General features: G+C 41.5%; 1 protein-coding gene across 1 annotated transcript in view; it reads left to right on the top strand.

The window, feature by feature from the left end:
- The window catches only part of PEX14 (peroxisomal biogenesis factor 14), a 120,615-nt gene that overhangs the window by 75,652 nt on the left and 21,292 nt on the right, over positions 1-23,671 (top strand). Inside the window, exon 4 of the mRNA XM_006196642.4 lies at positions 18,972-19,100. Coding sequence (XP_006196704.1) covers positions 18,972-19,100 — 129 coding nt within the window. The remainder of the gene's footprint in view (positions 1-18,971; positions 19,101-23,671) is intronic.

Here is a 23,671-nt window from a genome sequence, read left to right as displayed (position 1 = left end):
TTCCCCTCTTTCAGAATTATTCTGAGTTAGAGTTCTGGCTTTCAGTATTGACCGAATAGTTTGTATCAGAATTAATAGTCCCACTAATAACAAATATAAATTCTGGGCAAAATACTTTAAAATGTCATTTGATGGCACAGGATAACATCCAGAAGCAAGCAGAAATTGGAGTGGATGGGTTTGATTCTTGAGAGGGAACCGCTCTGGTGAGAGCCCGAGCAGAAAGCAGACGTCTTACTGGAGGAGGAATTAGGGGGTGGATTTCAACAGTGTCAGAGTGGCTGGAACTTTAGGCTGGAAATTCCAAGAGGGAGAATATCCCCAAACTCTGCATATAAACACTCCTCAAATTCTAGGCTAACTCCTGAATTGCCCATGTGCAGGGCAGGTGCCACAGATTCTGGCAGAGATTTCAGCAGCTACCTACTGTAGGAAAGGCAGAATTAAAGTTGGAGTCTTACCAAGTTAGAGGGATATTGGTAAACACCTTGGACTTTCCTTTGAAACCCCAGAAGGACCACCCCTTAGAAGCAAATGCTACGTTGTGTTATTCCTTACGACTAATCACAAAAAAGAAATGAATAAGGCTTAAAACTAAGCCTGCCCCAGATGGAGGTGCTCTGCCAGTAATTTAACTGCCTAATGTAACAAAACTCAGTGCTTTAGAAGAAGAAAACAGAAATCAGAGCCTCTGCAGCCTGTCACCCACAATGTCCAGTATAAAATAAAAACTTACTGCACGTGTGCAGATGAAGAAACAGGCACCTGTGATCATTACAAAGTGAAAAGTCAATCCATAGAAGTAGACTCACAGACAAAAAAAACTTTAACTATGAAAACTTGTGTTAAAAGAATATCCATAAAAATGGATGCGAATGTGAAGGGGTGGGGAGTTGCTATAGAGATATGGAATTGTAAATAGAATGAAATGAAAATCTTAAAACTGCTGAAGTGCCCAGAGGAAAAAAGTCTTGAAAAAATAGGACCAGTGTCTCAGTGACCTGTGACACAGTAACACGTTGCTTAACATATAGGTAGTTGCAGTCCCATAAGATGAGAAGAGTGAGGCAGAAAAATATATTCAAAGAAATGTTGACTGAAAATTTTCCAGTTTTCATTAAAACATACCCATGCACAGAGGAATCCAGGAAGCACGGCCAACCCCAAGCAGGAGAAATACAGAGAAGATTACATCTAGGTATGTCATAATGAAACTGCTAGACACTGCAGATAAAGAAAAAGGGACCAGTGATCAGTTTGATGGCTGACTTACAGTCAGAAGCTGTGTAGCCCAGTAGATGGTGGAGTGACATCTTCAAACACTGTAAGAAAAACTGTCAACTTAGAATTCTATACATGGTGAAAATATCCATCACATCTGAAGAAGAAATATATTTTTAGATAAAAGTTGAGAGAAATTGTTGCCAGAAGACATGCAGCATTGCAATAAATATCAGTGGAAGACCTTCACACTGAAGAGAAAATAATACCAGATGGAAATTTGGATCCTTAGAAGAAATAAAGAGCATAGGGAATATTAAATGTGGTGGTAAATAGAAAATGCTATTTTAATATTCATTAAATTCTGTAAAAGTCAGTTGCCTAAGCAGTTATAACAAGATATTGCTGGATATATAACATCACACACACGTATTTGTGATGAACATTAAAACAATAGCACAAAGACAGAAGAAGATGTAAATGAAATTATTGATTCCTAATAAAATATATTAATGCATGCAGTATGGCACTTATAGGATGTATCGTGTTAAGGTTCTTTTGCATTTTCACTTTATCATTTTTTTAATTGAAGTATAGTCAGTTTACAATGTTGTGTCAGTTTCTGGTATACAGCATAATAGTTCATACATATACATACATATGTTCATTTTCATATTCTTTTTCATTACAAGATATTGAATATAGTTCCATGTGTTATACAGTGTAAACTTACTGTTTATCTCTTTTATATATAGTAGTTAGTATCTGCAAGTCTTGAACTCCCAATTTATCCCTTCCCACCTTCTTCCCCACAGGTAACCATAACTTTGTTTTTTGTGTCTGTGAGTCTGTTTCCGGTCTGTAAATAAGTTCATTTGTCTTTTTTTAAGATTCCATATCATGTTAAGGTTCTTAATATGTAAAGTGGTATAATATTAATTCAGAGTAGACTCTGATAAGTTAAGGATGTATACTGTAATTCCTAGAGGAATAAGTTTTTTAAAAATACAAAGTATGTCTATATATTTAGTAGAAGAGACAGAATGAACTCCCAAACATTCCTGATTATTCTTACTTGTGCATTCTTATGTGCTTATGCAAAGTAAACTTTCAGAACTTTTGAGAAAATTTAAAAATTAGAATGTTTATTGGAATTGTGTGAAACCTTTCAGATTAATTTGAAAAGGCTTTTCCCTTTATTTTAATAACCTTTTACTTCTGTATAAAGGTTGTCTTTATATAGAATAGTATACTTTGAGATTATTCATAGTAACTTTATATTTCTTGTTGCTTCTGTGAAAGGAATTTCTTTTCATTTTTAAATTACTTATTGCTAGTGTATGGGAGTGCTACTGAATTTTAAAAAATATACATCTAGCCATCTCATTAAACTTTCTTATGGTTAAATTGATTTTTCTAGATATATAATCATATTGCCTACAATCGATTATTTTGTGACCTTCTTTCTAGTTCTTAGACATTTTAATTTTATGTCCTGCCTTATTGCATGGGATAGAACTTCAAAAATAATGTTAAATGTTAATGGTAAAAGTGGTAATGAGTTTTATGATAAATAACTTTTTTAACAGAAAGAAAAAAAGGATTATCACGCAGTGTTACAAATACCTCTTAGAGTTATTAAAAATCTACAGTCCATTAAACACCAATAAGCTTTATTCACTCACACACTGAGCAAATATTCAGTGAATGCCCACTTCACGTGGATCAGTGGTTTAGGCTTTTGGGGAAGCGGCAATGAGTAAGACAGACAGTGAAGTTCAACAACATTAGAAAACCATACAAAAAAACAAGACAAAAGGAAGGCTACAAAGCCAACTATATTTGACAACCAGAGGAGTGTTATATAGATAATAATCACTATAGAAAAACTGGCTGGGTGGTCAGAGGAAGCTCTGGTGGTGGAAGAGAGAACCCAGAACAACTGACAAGACCCAGGAATCCCTGGGAGAAAGCTGCTGCTGGGTGAGGCCCCAGGGGCAGAAGACTGGAGAGGGCAAGGCTTGTCAGGGGCTGGAGAACAAACTGGTTTGCCTTAGTACAGGGTGAGTGTATGACAACAGTTTGTGCACTTATCTTTGGGGCTCCTTGGAGGTACTAAAGAGGTGCTTTAGGGACAAAGAAAGGACTCAAGAAGATGTGACTCTGGGTTTTCTTCATGCTCCAGCTGGCTCTCCCCAGACCTGAGCAGCGTTACTTTTATGTGTTTTGCATATTGGATTTCTATTTATTTATTCCTTCTACATAGTTTTATTGAACAATGCCAGGTGCCAGTAGAACCTAAGCACCGTTCTAGGTACTGGGGATATAGCAGTGCATAAAATAGCCCCAAATCCCTGTCCGCATCGAGCTTACATTCTAATGTCAGGGAAGAAGGGAGACCGCAATAAGTAAAATAAAATGTAAATATAATCTAAGTAGAGTAAGCGCAATAGAGGGTTCTTGGAAGCTTGTAGTTTTAAATGGAATGATCTGGAAAGGCCCTACTAAGGTAGTATTTGAGCAAAAACGTGAAGCAAATGAGGTAGCAGGCCATGCAGATTTCTGGGGAAAAAAGAGTTCTGGGAAAAGGGAACCACTTGTGCAAAAGCCTAAAGAAGGAGCATGTATGGCAAATTCTAGGAACAGAAAGGAGGCCAGAGTGTAAGCACGGTGGGTGAGGGTGGGAGGTGGGATCACAGCATTGGCAGGAAGCAAGGTTGTGTAGAGAAGTATTGATCCGTGTGAGTACTTTGGTTTTACTTTCAGCAAAATGGGAAGCCATCAGAGGGTTTTAAGCAGGAGTGATATAATCTGACTTAAGCTTTAACAGGATCATCCTGGCTGCCCTTGTTAAGAATAGGCAGTTGGAAAGCCAGGGTTGGAGCTGGAATAAGTCCTTGATCAGTTCCCTGGATATTATTTGAAAGTAAGTCCAACAGAATATCCTGATTTGTTGGATCTGGAGTCTGAAAAAGGATAACTCCAAGGTTTGGGGCCTCATGATTAGAAGGATAGAGTTAGCGTTAACCAGGAGTGGAGCAGTTCGGTGGAGCGAGATTAGGAGCTCAGGGTTAGATATACTAGGCTGGAGATCGCTGTTAGATATCCAGGTGGAGGTCTCAGGTGGATACACCTGGGTTAGTATAAATTGACCTGAGGAGAGTTCTAAGCTACAGATACAAATTTGACAATGTGAATTGTACTGTTGTGTACTGTATGAGCATGAACTCTCCCCTCCCCAAATCAGGAAAGGAATACTGAAATATTTAGGGGAAAAAGGGGCATCATGTTTGTATCTTAGTCTCAAACAGTTCAGGGAAAATAATTATATTAGATAGGTTGATAGAGAATAATAAAGGAAAGTGATAAATTTAACATTTGAAGAACCTGGGTGAAAGATATGAGAGTTCTTCCTACTATTCTTGTACTTTTTCTGTAAGTCTGAAATTATTTCACAATAGAACACTTTGAAAGTGAAGGATACATGTCTAGATAAAACTGAGAGAATTCATTGCCAGCACACCTTCACTGAAAGAAACACTGATGAGTTTTCAGGCAGAAAGAAAATGATCCTATGTGAAGACACAAATGTGGGAAGGAGTGAAGAGCAAAGGAAAGGGCAGATAAAAATGGATATTGGCTATATAAAATAATGTTTAAAATATATGTAGAATTGAAATGTATGTCAGTAAAACAAAAGTGGAAGGATGGAGCAAAACTGTTGTGAGTGTCAGAATTGTTGATGAAGTGGTAAATTTCTCATTTATATGAAATACAGTAAGTCAGGGATGTATTGTGATATCCAGGGCATTTTAAACATCTCAGGACCCTTTTCACTCTTAAAAATTGAGGGCCTTGTATCCAGAAGGAAATCTACTTCAGGATGACACCTGCACTCCAATGTTCATAGCAGCACTATTTACAATAGCCAAAACATGGAAACAGCCTAAATGTCCATCAATAGGTGACTGGATAAAGAAGATGTGGTATATTTATACAATGGAATACTACTCAGCCATAAAAACCGACAACATAACGCCATTTGCAGCAACATGGATGCTCCTAGAGAATGTCATTCTAAGTGAAGTAAGCCAGAAAGAGAAAGAAAAATACCATATGAGATCGCTCATATGTGGAATCTAAAGACTCATGGACAGAGAATACAGACTTGTGGTTACCAGGGGGGTAGAGGGTGGGAAGGGATAGACTGGGATTTCAAAATTGTAGAATAGATAAACAAGATTACACTGTATAGCACAGGGAAATATACACAAAATGTTATGATAAATCACAGAGAAAAAAATGTGACAATGAGTGTGTATATGTCCATGAATGACTGAAAAATTGTGCTGAACACTGGAATTTGACACAACATTGTAAAATGATTATAAATCAATAAAAAATGTTAAAGAAAAAAAAAGTGAGGGCCCCCATCAAACACCACAGTAATTATTGCAGACAAGATCATCCACTGATAGGTGCTAAAATTAGAGGGTAAAAGTGTGGAGAGAAATGGCCAAGTATCCCCCCCACCTCAAGCTATTTAATAACTACAAAAGGAAAGAGTAATTTTAGTGGAGAAATCCATCAAAACCCACCTCGACACCAGCTAAAAGAGGGAAAATCTGACTTTTAAAAAGTTAGCAAGAAGAGAGAAAAGAGGGCATTAAACTGGTCAAAAGGAAAACAGATTGTAAGATGAAAGATATCAACCTTAAAATTTCAGTATTTATATTAAAGGGAAATAGACTAAATACTCCATTAAAAAGCAAAGTTTGTCAAGATTGGATTAAAAAAAGAAACAAGTAAGCCCCACTCATGCTGCTTACATCCAACATACCTTTAATGAAAAGACAGAGGATCAAAAGGAAAATGATGGGAAAACATACCGTGCAGACATTAACCAGAAGAAACCTGGTGCTATTATCAGACAAGATAGACTTAAAAAAATGGAGTGAGAAAGAAATATCAGAATGGTCAATCACCAGGAAGATTTAACATTTCTAAGTATGTTTATATCTAATAACATAGTTTCATACACAAAGCAAAAATGGACAGAACTGAAAGGAGAAATAGATAAAATCTTTTATAATGGGAAGTTTTAAAACATCACCCTCCATAACTGGTAGTGCAGGGGTGAGGGTATAGCTGAGTGGTAGAGCAAGTGCTTAGCATGCACAAGGGCCTGGGCTCAATCCCCAGTACCTCCATTAAATAAATAAATAAATACATACATACACCCCCCCAAACAACAAAAAAGAATGTAAGTAACTGGTAGTACAAAGAGATAAAACAATCAAGAGTCTTAACACAGTTAACAAACTTACCATATCATGAATGCTGGAGAGGGTGTGGAGAAAAAGGAACCCTCCTACACTGTTGGTGAGAATGTAAATTGGTGTAGCCACTATGGAGAACAGTATAGAGGTTCCTTAAAAAACTGAAAATAAAGTTACCATATGATCCAGCAATCCCACTCCTGGGCATGTATCTGGAGAAAACTCTTAATTCGAAAAAATACATACACCCCAGGGTTCATAGCAACACCATTTACAATAGCCAAGATATGGAAGCAACCTAAATGTCCATTGACACATGATTGGATAAAGAAGATGTGTGTGTGTGTGTGTGTGTGTGTGTGCACAATGGAACAGTACTCAGCCATAAAAAATGAAATAATGCCATATGAAGCAACACAGATAAACCTAGAGATTATCATACTAAGTGAAGTAAGTCAGACAGAGAAAGACAAGTATCATATGATACCACTTATTTGTGAAATCTAAAAAAATTACACAAATGAATTTATTTACGAAACAAAAAGAGCCTTACAAACATAGAAGACTTACAGTTACCAAAGAGGAAAGAAGAAAGTGGAAGAAGGGATAAATTAGGAGTTTGGGATTAGCAGGTACAAACTACTATATATAAAATAAATAAACAAGGTCCTACTATATAGCACAGGGAACTACATTCAATATCTTGTAATAACCTATAATGAAAAAGCATATGAAAACGAGTATCTGTATAACTGAATCACTACACTGTACACCAGCAACTAATACAACATTGTAAATCAACTATACTTCAATAAAAAACTTACCATATTATATATATGTATACATCATATTTATGTAGTTATATATGATATGTATATGACACTGTACCCAAGAAAGACAGTAAATATACAAAAAAGATGTTCAACCTCGTTAGTCAACAGAGAAATGCAAATTAAAATCAGAATGAGACATCACTTCACACCCATCAGAATGGCTGAAATTGAAAAAACGGAGAGCTCAGGTGTTGGGTGTGGAACAGCTAGCCCTCTCCTGCACTCCTGGTGGACGTGTGACTTGGCAAAACCACTTTGGAAACTGTTGGCAGTAGCATTTAAAGCTGATAACACACATACCCTGTGTGATCCGGCAGTTCCCCTCTAAAACATATATAGATAAATATATAAAATATAGACTGTTCAACACTGGAAACAAAATATAAATTGTGGCTCAGCCTTATCCTGTATAGGAGTGTTCTTCAGTGGTTACAGTGAATGAACCACGGCTGCGTGCAACGGCCTGGATGAACCTCTCAAGCACCGTGTTGAGTGAAAGCAGTCGTTTGTAAAAAATGCTTTCTGTATTATTCCATTTATATGAAGTCCAAAAATAAGCAGACTTAGTTTGTGGTATTAGAAGGTAAGTGGCGACTGGGAGGAAGTGTGAGGGGGCATCTGCCGCTGCTTTCTGGTTTTTGTCTGAGCGCTCGTTACTTGGATGTCTCGTGTGAAGACCCATGATGCTGTACGCTTAACATTTGCATGCCTTTTTGTATGTATACAGAATGCCAGGGAATGTTTACTTAAAACTACAATGAGACCATTTTTTAACTTTCCAGAATGACAAAGATAAAAAGCTCGATAAGATCGTGTAGGCAAGGTTGTGGGAAACACAATGCTTGTGGGGGTGTAAGTGGGAATGACCTCGAAGAAGGGCAGCTCATCAGTATTTATCAGAATGAAGACGGCACGTACCCGAGGCTCCTTCCGGGGGTATGTTTGCTCGTGTACAAATGGCACGTCTGAGGCCTGGTATTGAGGTTTCGTTTGTAACAGTAAAAGTTTGATAAGGGACAAGTTAAATTATGGTACATTCATGTGATGGAATACCTTATGGCTGTTACATAGAACGAGAGGGCTCTGTAGATACTAATGTGGATGCCAAGATATAGTAATTAAAAATAGCAAGGTGTAGAGTAGTATTTATATCGTACTATTATTTGTATTAGAAGTATATACGTATACACACAAATACACACATACCACCGTGTAATATACAAAATGTATGAACATAGGAAAGCACTTTCATATTCACAGACTATCTCTAGAAAGGTATGTAAGAAACTAGGGGCAATGGTGGCTTCTGGAAGATACAGCTAGGTGGCCTGGTGCAGGAGCAGGAAGGAGACTTGACTTTTCACTATATACCCTTTTGCATCTTTAGAGTACAGAATTGTACTATGGGAATATATCCACTAAATACTAATTTTTAGAATAATTGTGCAAAATCCCTTAGAAGGATATGATGCAAGAGGCTGGTGTGTTACCTTTCAGTAAGTCCAGTAAAGCTGCATTTCTCTTCACGGTGAAACAGATCTTTGGTGTGACACCAGATGAAGGGTTGGCTTTGCGTATGGGTGCCAAGATGTAAGGGGGGAACACCCTGCCACGGATGCTCATACTGCCAGGGTGTGTGGGAATGAGCTGATTCAGACCTCCTGTCTCATGCTCACTTGGAGACACAACACTCACTGAATGAAAGGGTGGGCCTCTCTTCACCTTTTACAGTGTGATTGTTCCTTCTCTCCTTCCTTCTGAACGTGTATAAGTTGAATTCAGATTAAGTTAAAAGTGATGCAACTCTGCTGCTTCCTTTTGTTCTTTTTAAAAATGTAATTGAGATCATATTATGAATATAACATCTGCTTTTTATGTCTTACTGTATCAGAAGCATTTTCCCATGCTGTCAGAAATTGTTCATATGACTGTGAACATTTGAATAATATTACATTACTGAAATATGTCATAATTTGCCTAATCATTACTCATTGGACATTTACATTATTTAAATTTTTTGCTATTATTAATATGGTGACAAGCCATCTTTATGTATTAGTCTTATACTGCATTATTTTCTTATTTCTTAGAAGTAGAATTGTTGTCAAAGGGTATGAACATTTTTCAGTACTCTTGAGATAGAGTGCTAAATTGTCTTCCAGAAATTGTTTGGTTTGCACTTCCACAGCACCCTTGCCAGCTTTGGATATTCTCATGCGAAAAAAAAAAAAGTCCTTTTTAATTTGAAAAAACTCAGTCTTATAACTTTACTGATACTTTTGAATGATAGGCCAGAGGCAGGGATATCAGTGTCCCTTTCAGCGTGAGCAGATTTGGACTGTTTCCCCAGTGTTGTGTGGAGTCATGAGGAAGAGCCGGGGCTCTGAAGCCTGACAGGTGGATGGGCTCATGCCCTGCTCCCCACCCGCGGCACCGGGACCTTTGAGAGGCAGCTTGCTGTCTGTGCACCTTGCTTCCTCATCTGTGAAATGGGGAGAATAAAGAACTGCTCACAGGGCACTGTGGCCACATGGGTCACATGCTGCAGGGGCCCACAAGGTGTCACAAACACAGGACGTGGAGGCCTGGAGTTGTGCACCTCCATGGCCCTGCACAGGGTACTGTGGGGATTCAAAGAGCTAAAAATGTAAAAAGCTCCTAAAACTCTTTGACACTTGGGTTTAGTTAGTTTTGGCTTTTATTCTATGTGAAGAGTGGGGCTATGAATGATTTTTAAATTTTCTCTATGCTTTTCTTTATTCTCCATGTTTTCTGTAGTTGACATGTGCTATGTTTTTATCAACAGATGATATCTATATATTCTGTATCATATGTCTACGTATTATAATATTACATGTATTATATTGTAGATAGAAGGTAGACAAAATATTCATCCAACATAAGAAACTGGGGGGAAGAGAGAAGTTGCCATTTAACAGATAGGGAATAAGAGGTCTTGTCTCTCTCCCATTGCCTAGCAAGATAAGCACTCAAGTATTTATGGATTGGTTGAGTACGTCATATTTATCTCTACACTAATAATGTTGACAATAGCAACCAATACCAGATTCATTTGAGCTACACAAGCTGGTAGTGACAAATAATGTATTGACCTATTAGGACAGAAAATGTTTTAATGGGTTCATATCAGATTAATATGAGGACTTTAAAAAAAATCTGACAGCTAGATGATAATTTAAAACTTTAGGAAGTATTTAGTAGAATGTCAAATAATAAACCTTCTGATCACATATTATTTAAGATTCAAGATGTAAAAGAAAACCCCAAACATTGAACTTTTGTAGCATTCAGTTAAGTGACAAAGTGAACCTTAGTTCATGGAACTCTGGTGACAGTGCTTTCATTAAGGAACGAAAATCTCCACCTTGGTTTGTGTTCTGCAGTAGGGTTGTTCCCAGATCAGGCTGCTTCAAGTGACATATGAAACAGCGTATGGCTGTCCCTACCATCCCAAAGCAAATGTTTGTTTTGTTGCAGTGATGGAAACATTTCCATTGGTGAAGCAAATATTTAGAGCTGAAAGAAACATTTGGGCAGCCAGGATGTGTCAAAATAGAACAGATGCCTGCCTTTTAAAAACACAATTAAAAAAAAAGCCACCTTGTACTTGCTGCTGGGGTACAGCCACAGTGGATTAAGCAAGAAATTAAATATTATGGATGTCATTCTAATCCCAGCTCCTAGGCGGCTTGCACCTTTTTTCTGTCTTGGTTTTTCTCTTCCAGAAAATGGGGATAACCATTCTAAGTGACTGTGTTCACAATGAAGCTTTTTTCCTCTAAATATTTTCTTTGTTTTTAAAATTTTGTTCTTTTGAATCAGAAATATATTCACATGAAACACAGTTCATAAGGATATACATACAGTGAAAAGTCTGCCTTCAGTCTGTGTCTCCAGTCCAGTCGCCTCTCCATCTGTGATCAGCATTACCCGTTTCCTGTCTGCCTTTATCTTAATGTGTATACACACAGCTACACACGTGTTTGTATGTGTGTGTATACACATATTTTCTCTTCTTTTTTAACACAGAGGTCCCATGTACCCTTCACCTAGTTTTCCCCGTGTTCTTTGTGTCCTTTTTGGTTTTCTTTGTTTTTGAGGTGGTTGATTCTAAGAGTTTCCTTATTTTAAACGTGCTGACTGTTAGATCGCAGAGTAGGGGGCAGGCGTGTCGGGCTGCTCTTGCTCGACCCTCCCCTGCTGGTGCAGTACGTGCAGCACGGAGTTGGGAATCTGGTTCTGCCCTGGGACTCACCATGGCTGTAAGTCCCTGCGCCTCTCCGTGTTCTTTTCTCTTCATCTGTAAAACAAAAGGGAAGGAGAAAGAACAGGAGATAGACTAGGTGAGCTTTAACTTTTCTTCCAGATCTGAGTGACTTCGTTTGGTTGTCACAGGTGAATTTGTTTTCTTTTTTTAAACAAACTTCACTGCCTCTTCTGAAAGGAGCAAGATTCAAGTACAGTTAAAGGTGGTTATTAATCTGGCCTTTCCACATATGCACAAACATACATTTGGCTTACCTGGCCTTTGGCATTCAAGCAGCAGTGATTCCTGATTATCATACTCCTTGGTCTTTAAAGCACGGTTCCTTGCCCTGGGACTTGTCCACTGCACTGTGGGAAGGGCTGGCTTCCCTGCTTGTTGCCGAGGACGGGCAGTGTTGGACACTGCTGTCCGGGACAGCCGGCAGCAGTGTTTGTCGTGCTATTAATCCTTTGGAATTGATGATCAAATATGAGAAGCAACGCCTCTTTGTTTTTGTTTTTAATTTAGCAGAGAGGATTAAAAGGAAAAAAAAAACTTTAGACTATAGATCTAAAAATAGACATCATGGATGCTGATTGGAAACCCTCCCAGCCTTTCATATGAGAGATCTCAATTTGTGTTACACAGAGGGGCAGCTCACTTCTGTCTTGTTCACCAGTTATACTACTCCCCAGAGAAGCTCAATAAATTTTATAGGGAAGTTTCCTCCTTATGTGGAAGGAGCTAAGCTCAATGACTGGTGTGGCTGAAATAATTTAGGGCTCCAAGGGAGTACGTCTGCCTTGTAGAGTAACATATCGGAAGTAAATGTGCAAAAACATTGGATCTTGGTTGATTTGTCTGTGTTATTGATAGTCCTGGGCACTGGCTCCTGTGACCCCAGCCTGTCCGATTTGGAATTAAACTGCCCCCTAAAACTTGCATTTAGTTCACTGCTAAAATAGTCCTCCTGTGTGCTCCACTGGTGGTGGCTGCGGAGCTTGCCTGCTCACGCTCTGCCGTTTTCACCACTAACCTTTAAACCTCCAAACTTGGGCTTAGTTGAGTTTTTACATCTCTCTTCTGCCTCTCCAAGCCGCACAGAGATCGTCTTCCACTGACATTAGGAAAACAGAGCTGCCTTCTCTTTTAGATTGACAGTGGACCAAGCCTGCCGGATTCCCTCCGTCTCTAAGCTAGCAGCGCAGTACGTTTTGCGCTGGCTTTTTACTCAGTGATTTATACTCGCAGACGTGGCTGGATGATATCCAGTGTCCTTTTGTCTTTGTGTTTATTTTTCTCGCACATTTAATGTATTTAAAGGATATATTGTCTTTATGGTTCACTGGGATAAGGAGGGGATTGGTGCAAGTTTTAATGAGAGGTCCCTGGCTCTCTGTGTTGAGATGAGAATTATTTTCTTGGTTAGATATCTTTCTTTCTTGCCTTAGGTGGCAGGAGGCAGTGTTTTGCTGCTTTTTGAAATAGCATTTCTGCCTAACGATTTTTAGAAGGATACTGAGAGGACATTCAGTTTCAGGGCATCATCAGCAACTTTTTCTCCTGTTGTTTGAACTTTCCTCATTTAAGGAGAGGGGAGAGTGTCCTGTCTTGTTCTTGAATTTACATATCAAGATCAAGATGGTGGGAACCAGCCCCCACCGTTGGATCAATTTTTCTAAAAACTCTTTCATTCAGGTTAATGATATTTGGAACTAGTTTTCTCAAAAACTGTTTTTGCTGCTTGGGAATAGTTAATTAGCAGAGAAGAAAGCATTTGGCTTATTTGCTTAATATTTTAACCAAGTGAATTAGACAGGTTGGGGGCTGGGGGAGGGGATAAGAAAGTGGGTGGGGGAGGCCCCATAAACAAGGTGATATATAATATTTTTTTTGTTCTCCTTTTAAATAAATACCGATCAGCTTTATGTTCAGAGACAATAGGAGCCGTTGGCTTAAATTTGCAGTTTACTGTATTTATGGCTGTAATATCAAGGTGCTGCCGTCGTAATTTCATGCCCCAATGAGAAGAGCAAGGTCGAAGCAAATGCTTCCATCGGCATCTGCTAACACACTAACTCATAAACAAGGCCCGGCTGGATCAGGTGGCACGGAATAATACAGGCTAATGAAATACAGCACAGCTTTCCATTACTGTTAGTTTTTACAGTGTCGTCATTACGTGTAATTTATGTGTAAAAAATTCAATTTTATACAAGGCACTGGGAAATAGGGGTCTACAGGTCATCCAACGACTTTTAGAGGCTCTGAGAGTCCTTATTGTACTCTACTGTTCCAACAAAATGTTAATAAAGTAAAATAAAAATACTTTTTTCCCTTTTCCCTCCCCTAACCTTTTCTGAGAGAGTTGATTTTTCTTTTAATTTGGGGAGTATTTTTAGCCAGCCATCTTCTCTGCCTCATCTCCTCCCAGAGTGTGCATGGGCAGATACGTAGCTGTGCTCTGAGAGAGGTGACCCTGCTCAGTCTCCCTGAGTCCCAGATGAATCTCCCAAGCCCTGTGAATAGAGGGACCATGGTGGCGGAGGAAGACGGCCCGAGTGGCCAGTCCATAACTGCTATTGGGTGCCACTGGCCCTCTGGCCCCATTCCCTAATCCCCGTCAGACTCGACGTTTTTGAACGTTTATAAACTTGGGCTGGGCTGGAAGGGACTGTCAGGCGTTCGTCACCTTGCTTATTTCCAAACTATTCCTAACCCTGCTGTTGCGGTGGTTGTTTGACCTGAAGGATGCAGAGAACACTGCTGTCTGCTGTCATCTGTCTTTCTGCTTCACCTGCATAGAGCTAGGTCCCGTGGTAGTGTCCAGCAGTCACTGGGGATAGCGTTGAGGTCACTTATTCTGAGAAGCCCTTGCACAGCCAGTCCCACAGAAAGAAGTCAGCCTTCCTCAGCGCCCAGTGTTGTCTGAGCTGAGTCGTGGGAAAGGACCCAGCGGCGCTGTGCTCTGAGCCAGTAGGCTGCAGCTCACAAAGCCAACCGCTTTGGTTTTGTTTGCTTTTTAATAGAAATCTTCAGAAAAAGAAAACAATTTCATGTGTCTCCTAAGGGATAAAAATAAGCAGGTGTAGCGGCCCCGAGGCCATTCACTTCAGTTGCCACAGCAGTGACTCGAGGGCTTTATTAATCAATAGAGTGTAGCTCACTTGATCTGTTCCTTTAAAAGAATCCTCTTTTAAAAGGAAGTGTTGGAAAAGAACTCTCTGGCCCACCGTTGACACAGGAGCAGTCTCCTGGTAAAGGAAACCGTGTGGGGAAGTAGATTCCAGAGAACTGAGGGAGCTAGAAGCCCGCCCTGACTCCGGGGCGCATGCAGCTCCGTTGGAATTGAGAGCTCCCAGTTTTGCAGGTCAGGCAGCTGTGGTCTTAAAGGTGAAATGACAGTCTCTGCCTCTCAGAAGCAGGCATCCTGCTCCACCTGCTCACCTTGGATGAGTCCCCTCGTCCCTTTCTCCTCGTCTTGACTGAAGCTAGTGAGTGGATGGAATAACTGAGCAGGACTTTCCAATAACACAGTTTAATTGTCAGTGTCACAGACTGGGGGAGGGGCTGGGAGTCCCTGGAATCCCCAAGTAGAAGAAGTGAAGTTACTGGAAGAGCATCTAAATGCAACGTGCTAGAGATACCAGATCATGCCGTTGACACCCCAACTAAAAGGAAATTTTAGGCTTTATTAAAATTGGTTAATTCTTCCAAAGGCAGCAGCTAAAGGATGACTTGAGGCAGGGAGGGGAGGGGAGGAGGTTTGCCTGCCACAGGATGGTGACACCCTTTCCTCCCATCTCTTCTCAGCCCTTGCTCAGTCCCTCTGCGGTTAGATTATTCCTTGCAGATAGCAATCAACTGGAAGGAAGTATGTGTGTCTAATTTGCATGAGATTATTTAAAACAAAAAAAAAAAAGGTCTGCATTAGCCAGGGTGATGGTAAACAACGCAAAGAGATGCCTTTTATAATATAGCCCGTGTCTCAGCTTTCAGAGCCAAATATAATTCACTTACAATTGGCAGTTTCCTTTATTATTCCTTTTAACCTTTTGGATTCTGCAAGGTCTCACTCTAAGCTCTCCACTGTTTATCTCACTGGGGCTGGATGGGAACTGGATGTCTGGTGTGTGGGTTCTCGGCAGTACCCCATCCCGGAAGGCAAGGTCCTTTCAGTGCCAGAAGCTGATGACTGGATAGATAACTATTGTGTTCTCAGAGGGGTGACACCCCACCCCACCCCACCTCAGTCTTATGAGCCCCAGGAGAATCACTTGAGTCTTGTAAAGTCCTAAACCTGGTCAGTCTTCCCTAAGCTGGGGAAACTCGAGAGGAAAAGGCCACTAAGGGAAGCGTAGGCACCAGTCTGTGAGAGGCTTTTGGATTTATTTGATTAGAATATTAGAATAAGATAAGGTCACTCTACCTTTGTCACTCTGGTGTTGTTTAAAAAGTTGTCCAGGTGTTATTTGCAGGTAGGACCCAGGTGTTCAGTTCCTGTGTTGTTTTGGTATGGCTCCCAAACAACATTCATTGGCTTTTCCCTATGGATGGGGTGCTGGTAAGGAGAATGCGGGGAGACAGTTTAGTCCTGATACCTTCTTTAACAAAATTGAAGATTTAAGACATCATTTCAGAATCTGCCATTTGATGTGCTGTAACTCTGTGCCATGGTGGGAAGCCACAGGCTGGAGATGGAGAGCCAGGGGTTCCACCTGGAATTACCATGCCTTTACTAGTATGATTTGAGGCGTATTTTTCACCCTCTTTGGGCCTCAGGTTTTTTTATCTGTTAACTAAGGGCAATGGCTAGGATAATGGCCTGGCTCTGATATTATATTTATTCAGCAAGATCATTAAAATGCTTATTTTTCGAAAAGGAGAAAAATGGTTCATTTTCTGTAACAAAATCAAAGTCCTGACTCTCTGGAGAACCAGGGATATCAGAATTCCAGCCAGTGTAAATTTAGAGCATCAGATGGTAAGGTCTCTGTAAAACAAGAGCTTGGAAGGAAGTGCCGATGCCCTTTACTCTGTGGCCTCACTGGTGGACTCGGCTGCAATAATACAATGAACATGTTTTATTAGGAAAATAGGCTTCGTAAAAGCTCAGGGCCGGAGGGCAGAACAATAGGCGGGGAGTCCTGTCCCTTTAACTGGCTCCAGCTCTTGGGGCCGCAGCACAGCCTGTAACTTACTGTATATTTCCCCAGCGTTAAACATTATCGTACTTGTTTATATTTGAAAGAGCCAAAAGGGAAAATGAGAATGCAACTGAATGCTCCTTTTGGGAAAATTATCCTCATTTGCAGCCAGCGGCTGACAAGGCGCACGAACCACCAGGTTTGTAAAATTCCGTTGTGTCCGGTGACCACCAGGCTCGTGCTGATGTCGCACGTGCCACTTTCTTCTCTCATGGCTGCTTATGACCAGTTAAAACAGTATCTTTCCTACCAGAACTCTGAAGGGGGTTCCCCTTCCTACTTAGAAGGAGTGACTGGCAGTCGGTACACAGGCTGGAGCCCGAGAGGCGTTCGCTCTGGGAAACGTGTTCTCCGCCTTTGCTGGCTCGTCTGTCTGTACTGCCCCTGTTCTTGGGAGGTGAAATCACAGTAAAGCGATCCTTTTGCAGCAAGCTGGGGAATTAGGGAGGAGGAACAGCCCTGTCTAGCCCCATGTGCTCAAATTCAGCTTTAGTATTTAAAGGTGCTAAGTGCTAACAAATGATCCTCTTTGCACCCTGCCAGCCTTTCATCTGCTCTGTCAGTCTGTCGAGAGGATGATGCACTCAGGGCCAGCCCAACAGCACTCAGACTTCACGGGGGTGTAGCCTTGCCCACCGCTGACTAGCTCTGCTGCGGGCAGAGGAGGACGAGAGAAAGAGATGCAGTTTTAAATAGGGCTAGACCTCAACTGCTCAGTGCAGAGAGGAGAAAAGGAGGTCCGGGCCATTTAGAATAGTTCAGGTATTCTCCCTTGACCGCTTGTGGTAGGCATGAAAAGTTTGAGGGACGGCTGCAGCCAACTCACACGCCAATATGGTGCAGGGCAGTGCTGTGCTTTCGAGCATTAATGTGCTCCATCTATTAGCCCCTTGGCACGGAGCATGAGGCACCATGCTTTGGAAGATGCTGATCCTCAGAACCTCCTTGTACTTCATCTGCCCCCAGGGGCAGATATACCATGCTGTGGGCCTGTAATGGAGAGCTGCCGACCAGATGTGGGAAAGCTCTCGGCTCTATTTCAAAAGCTCTGTGTTGTGGCTGGACTGGATGTTGGGATTCCCAGAACAGCACGGGCGACCGGAGTGCTCTTCTGCAGACTGGCAGTGACCTCCCACCTGCTTCTCCCACTCACAGCAGCTAGAGCACTTCGGCACACACAGTCCCTCCCCTGCTGCCCCGTGGGAACGTCCTTCTCGCACCTGCGTGCCCCTCTTTTTTCCGATGCTCTGTGTTGGTTGGTACGCTCCTCCTCTTCTGTCCCACAGAGCCAGCGTCTCTGGTTTGCCTCAGACCTGTTGAAATATTCCAGCTGCATGCCCACTGGAAGTGTGGTCTTCATGGGTTTTTCACTTGCCTTTTATTCCTCCGTGAGCAAATGCTCTCCACATGTCTTAGCCACTGCAAATGGTGCCCTGTTATTTCCTCATGTCCCTGGTGCACCGTGGTTTACAGTGTTAGGAGGATGGGGAAAAAGGGAAAGAGAAAAACTAGCCAAAGGCGATACAGGCAGCTTACGATAGGCTAGAGTAATAATCATCTGAAAGTTTGGGCCTGGCCTTGTTTTGATCTGTTTTCTTGTTTTATTTTCTTCTTTACATTCTATATCCCATTCATACTAATCACAGTCAGTCCTGATTTTTCTTTTTATTTCTGCATTTGTCATAAAATAAAGCAAATTATTCCCGTCTTCAGAAACGATCTAGACTAATTAGTCGTCTCACCCAATAATTAGTTTTTTGTTTCCCTGTCTGTTTTCATGCATTATTGTTAGTTTTTTCCCCTCTTTTTTTTAACACCATTACAGATTAAAATGAGCCACATTTGCAGTTGATGGTATCTGTTTTCGGGGGAAGAATGGAGAATTGCAGTATGGAGCGACTTCAAAAGCAGCAATAAACTCAAGGATAAATTAAGGAAATTGAATGAGCCACATTTGGAAGCAGTGTTGAGGCTAATATTCTGTCGCTTAAGGTTAAATTGCAACTCTGAGAGAGGTTCCGGAGAATCCGAAATTGGGGAAGCAACTTACCACAGGATTCTAGGCATTCTGTGACTCTAAGGTCTTTTCTCAAGTGAAGATTTTGTTGCAGCCTTGGACACTGCAAAAGGTACTCACCTGTGATTATGTCCTCTTCTCCCCCAGGGCTGACAGATGAAGAGATTGATTTGGCTTTCCAGCAGTCGGGCACGGCTGCCGATGAGCCTGCGTCCTTGGGCCCAGCCACACAGGTGGTTCCTGTCCAGCCCCCTCACCTCGTTTCGCAGCCATACAGTAAGTCACCCGCTCAAACTCCTGCTTTAACCTTGATTGGGATTCAGGACTCTGGCCAAAAAGCAGCGCTTCACATCTCCCAGACTCAGTAAGCCAGGAGAAACTAAGCGTAGGAGATGGCGCTTAGGTTTTTCCAAAAGAATGTGACATATCCAAATCCTCTTCTAGACAGACTTCTAAGCAGGTGACAAAGGTTTAAGAAGAGACAAGGGACCAGAATAAATGAGTTTATTGTATTATTTCAAGCATTTTGGTTTCAAGCAAGAGTGTAAAAGTATTCACTGGTTCTGTTTCCATTTTCTTCTATCAGTGCCTTTTGCATGTTACTGTTTTACTAATAAGAACATAAACATTTGATTCATGGGTGCATTCTTGTTTGGTCACTGAAATAACTTGTCTCCTAATTTTATTTTTTGGAGTTAATATTAGTAGATTTAGGCTAGCCTTCCCCACCCCACCCCGCTGTCCTTCCTTCCTTCCTTCCCCTGGCTATACCATGTATATTTATGTGGTGGCAATCTGTCAGAGAATTTTAGAGGAAAATGCGAAACTCCTTTTCAAATGTAGCTTGTAATTATTACATGAGACTATGACCCATGAGAGGTTTTTTTTTTTTATTTTTAAATGAAAGCTACTTTAGGAATAAAAAGATTCTTCAGTAATAAATGTGCACTTCCAAAATATAGGCAGAACCCCTTCTTTTAGTCTCATGAAAAGTCTCAAAAGGTTGAAATTGACTTCAAAGCAATGGAAAATTGCTTGGTTTTGTGTGTTTAACATAAGATCTTAGCCTTGGATCTGCTGTCTTTCAAAATGCCTATTTTGTAATTGTCTTCATTTTAATTGTCTCTCAGAAGTTTTATTTTTTCAAAACATGATTTAAAAGTTCTAGATATCAGATTTTAAAAGGTGCAATTTAAAATGCCAGACTTGTTTTCACCCCCACCACGTGGCCGGGAGCTACCTTCTACCCCCATTTCACTGTCTTCCTCACTGGCTTAGCCACAGCTAGGGAAGTGCAGTCATCCGTGTAGACAGCGCAGGGGCCAGGCAGTGGGTTAGAATCCACTTTGTGTGTCACAGATCTCATTTAGATACGGCCTTTCTTTTGCTCTGTGGATAAGGCTGAATGGGTGAGGCTGGGTAGCATGAACTCAGGTTGATCTCATCCGTGGTTGCACAGGTGTCACGTGACCTCTGAGGCCAGAGCTACCGCGCTCAGTGGGTGAGCCTTGTGCTGGGGCTGCCGAGTCAGCAGCAGCCGTTTGCCAGCCTGGAACTCGTTTCTCCTTCCTGGCTAGCGTTCTGTCCGATCCATTGTGTTGCTTTGGGTCACTGAACTATACTCTGTGTGTCGCGAAGTCTCCACACTTTTTCTTTAGTTGTGTCCCTGGGCTCAGGCGTCTGATGGGATTTGTTGAGGAAGGGCAGTGGCAGCTGGGGTGCAGAGTTTTCTAAGCGGCACATCTGTTCTATTCCAGCTGTTTTCCTCCATGGCTTAATACCAAACAGGTCTCTCGGCTGCTTGGAAACTTCTTGCTCAGAACTCATTGTTCTGGTTGGGCACAAGTTGGCCTAAAACATGCGTTTGCTTACTTTCAGTCGGCACAAAGGGTTAAGCTGCCAGTCTTTCTGAAGGAGGCAGAAGAACGGGGCTGGGAGGGGCAGTTCCGTCATTTAAATCATTCTTCTGCCCAGATCTCTCTGAGAAAAAGCATTACGCAGTTAGGTATTTAGGTGGGAGTATTTTTAAGAATCTCCCAGCCCTAAAAATAAAATACATCTTCTTAGAGACAGACTCCTTCCTGCTTTGACGCTAGTATAAAAACAATGGTAATGGTAATTTTAAGTACCTGAAGTTTTTAGTTGTCACCATGGCGCTTCATTCTTCTTCCACTGTTAACACTGCTCCTTTCAGCTCCCGGATGACTCTACCTCTTCACTTCTGTACTTTTGCCAAGAGGTGTCAAAACTGCTCCAAAAAAAAAAAAAAAGCTTGATTTTGATTAATATAGAGAAACAAGACTTTGCCTGACTGATAATAAAACTGATAAATGACATTTGAATTACTTGTAGCGGTAATTTATTACATAAAATATCTTTTATTTGACATGCGATTAGTTGCTGGAAGCATCACTCAATCTGACTAGTTTAAACATGCTCTGAAATGAACCCCAGTAAAAACCAGGGCTGTCTGCTGCTGGCGTTATGAAATATACTAATCCTGGAGTGAGGAAAAAATCTGACTTTAAATATTTAAATGATTAATTGGGTTTATATATTTTTTTACCTTTCTAACCCCCTTAATTACAAGCAAACTCAGGGGAGTTTCTGAACTAGGTGTGCAATCTGCATGCTTATCACCGAGGCATTGTCTGTGTCGAGGAGGGATTTATGGCCTCCATTCATGTGCGTTCCTGCCGATTTTACATCTGGAGCTTGGGCAGCCCTTTCCTTCCCATTTCTTGGCTTTTTAAGGACATTCCATCTCTGAGCCCAAGCCTAGAAAATGGGATTTTTCTGGGCTTAGCCCCAAATGTTCATGTCTCACAGAAAGGTGGCTTTTCTGAAACCACCCCAGGGAGCCCAGTGCTCCCAGATCCTCACCTCTGGACTTGCCCGCCCCCCTGCTCTTGGTGGCAGGTGTCCTGCTCAGTGCTTCTTTTGATATCTCTGCTTTTTGGTGAATGTGGTTGACCTTGAGATGTTAGTAAATGCCAGTGTCAGCAAAGAGAACATGGAGACCTACCGGTTCAATCCATCAGTGTTTATTAAGCACCTGCTGTATGCTCGGTACAGTATTATGAGAGCTTCAAAACATGATCTTTAGGAATCTTACAGGCTCTCTGGGAAAGATAAGACAAACTCTTAAGAAAAGGATAATAATATAAGACATTGTGATTTAATGCCAAAATTAATTATACCGACAAGAAACTCCACAGGAATACAGAAAAGAGAAAAATTAATGTGGGCTGGAGAAGTCAGAGAAAGCTTTGTGCAAGTGGTAGAAGGTTGACACCAAGGGGAAGCGTGGTGTCACCCAGTGTGAAGATAAACCAGTGTTGTCAGGGCCTAAAAGAAAGTCAGGCAGAGCTCAGGGAAAGTCAGGCTGGAATGTGAGAGGAAGTTTGACATCCTCTGTTTCTCATTTTGGTTTCTTTTTGTTCGATTTTGAATCAGGAATCAGTGTGTCTGTGTTTATGTGCAGAGCCTACCACAGTTCTCAACATAAAGTCCTGATAAATGCATGATTGATCCATTCACTCTAAGATGATTTTTCTTCTCTCCTTCCAGAGAGACGAGCAAAGTAACTTTGAGATACAAGCAGGGCCAGTGTGAATTTTGTACGGTAATAATTTTTCTTAGGCTTAAATATTTACGCCCCTCACTGTCTTTGATAAACAAATTAAGCTTTTTCAAAGACTGACCTGCAGCTTCAGTTGCCTCTTCTTAAAATAGGACTTAGATGTCTGAGGTTGGTGGAAGGCTTTGCCATTCAGTAGAAATCCTGAGAGAGAAAGTGTGTTCATTTTCGGTTTGTTTCTTTTATAGCCCTGTTTAGTAGCATAAACTTTCCCTTGATTATCTTAGTTCACTGAGCAAGCATTTATTCTTGAAAGCCTGTTGTGTGCCAGGCACGGTGCTAGACTCTTAGGATGAGCCGAGTAAGAAGTCCTGGCTGTTCACGCTCTGCAGGTGCTCCTGTCTGGTAGGAAAGGTGGCTGAGGGAACACAGCAGTGCTGTGAGGTCAGCCCCGCTGAGGGCGGCAGTGGTGCAGGCAAGGTGAAGGGGCGCTTCAGAGAGCAGGGGCTGCATCACTGGACCTGGGGGATGACTGGTTCAGTGACTAGACAGGATGGACCGGAGCAGCCAAGCTAAAGCAGAGCCATGTGGACGTGAAACCCTGTGATGTTCAGTGGCCGCAGCAGGGGGTAGAAGTATCAGAAGAGTCATTACCCTGACGGACCACAAAGTCACACGGGTTTTTTTTTTTTTCACTTTGAAATGCATCGTTTATTTTTGAGGCCATATTACCTATTTGACCATATTATTCTTAGACTAATATTAAATATTAAAATGATTTGTACCATCCGAGCAGATGCTGCATGGGGAATTGGAGAAGACACCCCAGGAGAGTGTTGGGTGGAGCCAGTGTCCAGATGCTCCCTTTCAGATACCTTCATTCTGGCTTGGACAGAGGTTCCCCTTGCCTTGATCAGTCCCCTGCCCACCATCACACGCCACTGAAATGTGTACTCACTTCCTATTAAACTGTGAGTTCCTTGAGCTCAGAGGCCTTTTTTTTCCCCCTAAATCTATGACCGGAGGCTCTGACTTAACAGGTGTTTTAGAAAATGCTTGTTGAATGAATAAATGGTGGTGGAAGTGTGCTTGAGAATTGAAAGGCTGCTGAGTAAGACCATCAGCTTGGGGGCAGGGGGCGGGGGGAGGGGGGTGGCCAGGTGGCCAGTCGGTGAGGCCTTCTGTGTGCTTGGCCGTGTGGGCTGCAGAAGTAGAGGATAGGCCTTGCCTTCAGGAAGTTTAATGTAAGGGAAGCCCCGGGCTTGGG

The sequence above is a fragment of the Vicugna pacos genome, chromosome 13 (assembly GCF_048564905.1).
Source record: "Vicugna pacos chromosome 13, VicPac4, whole genome shotgun sequence".
Lineage (NCBI taxonomy): Eukaryota > Metazoa > Chordata > Mammalia > Artiodactyla > Camelidae > Vicugna > Vicugna pacos.
Note: the sequence above shows the minus strand (reverse complement) of the source record. Positions and strands in the feature narration are given on the sequence as shown.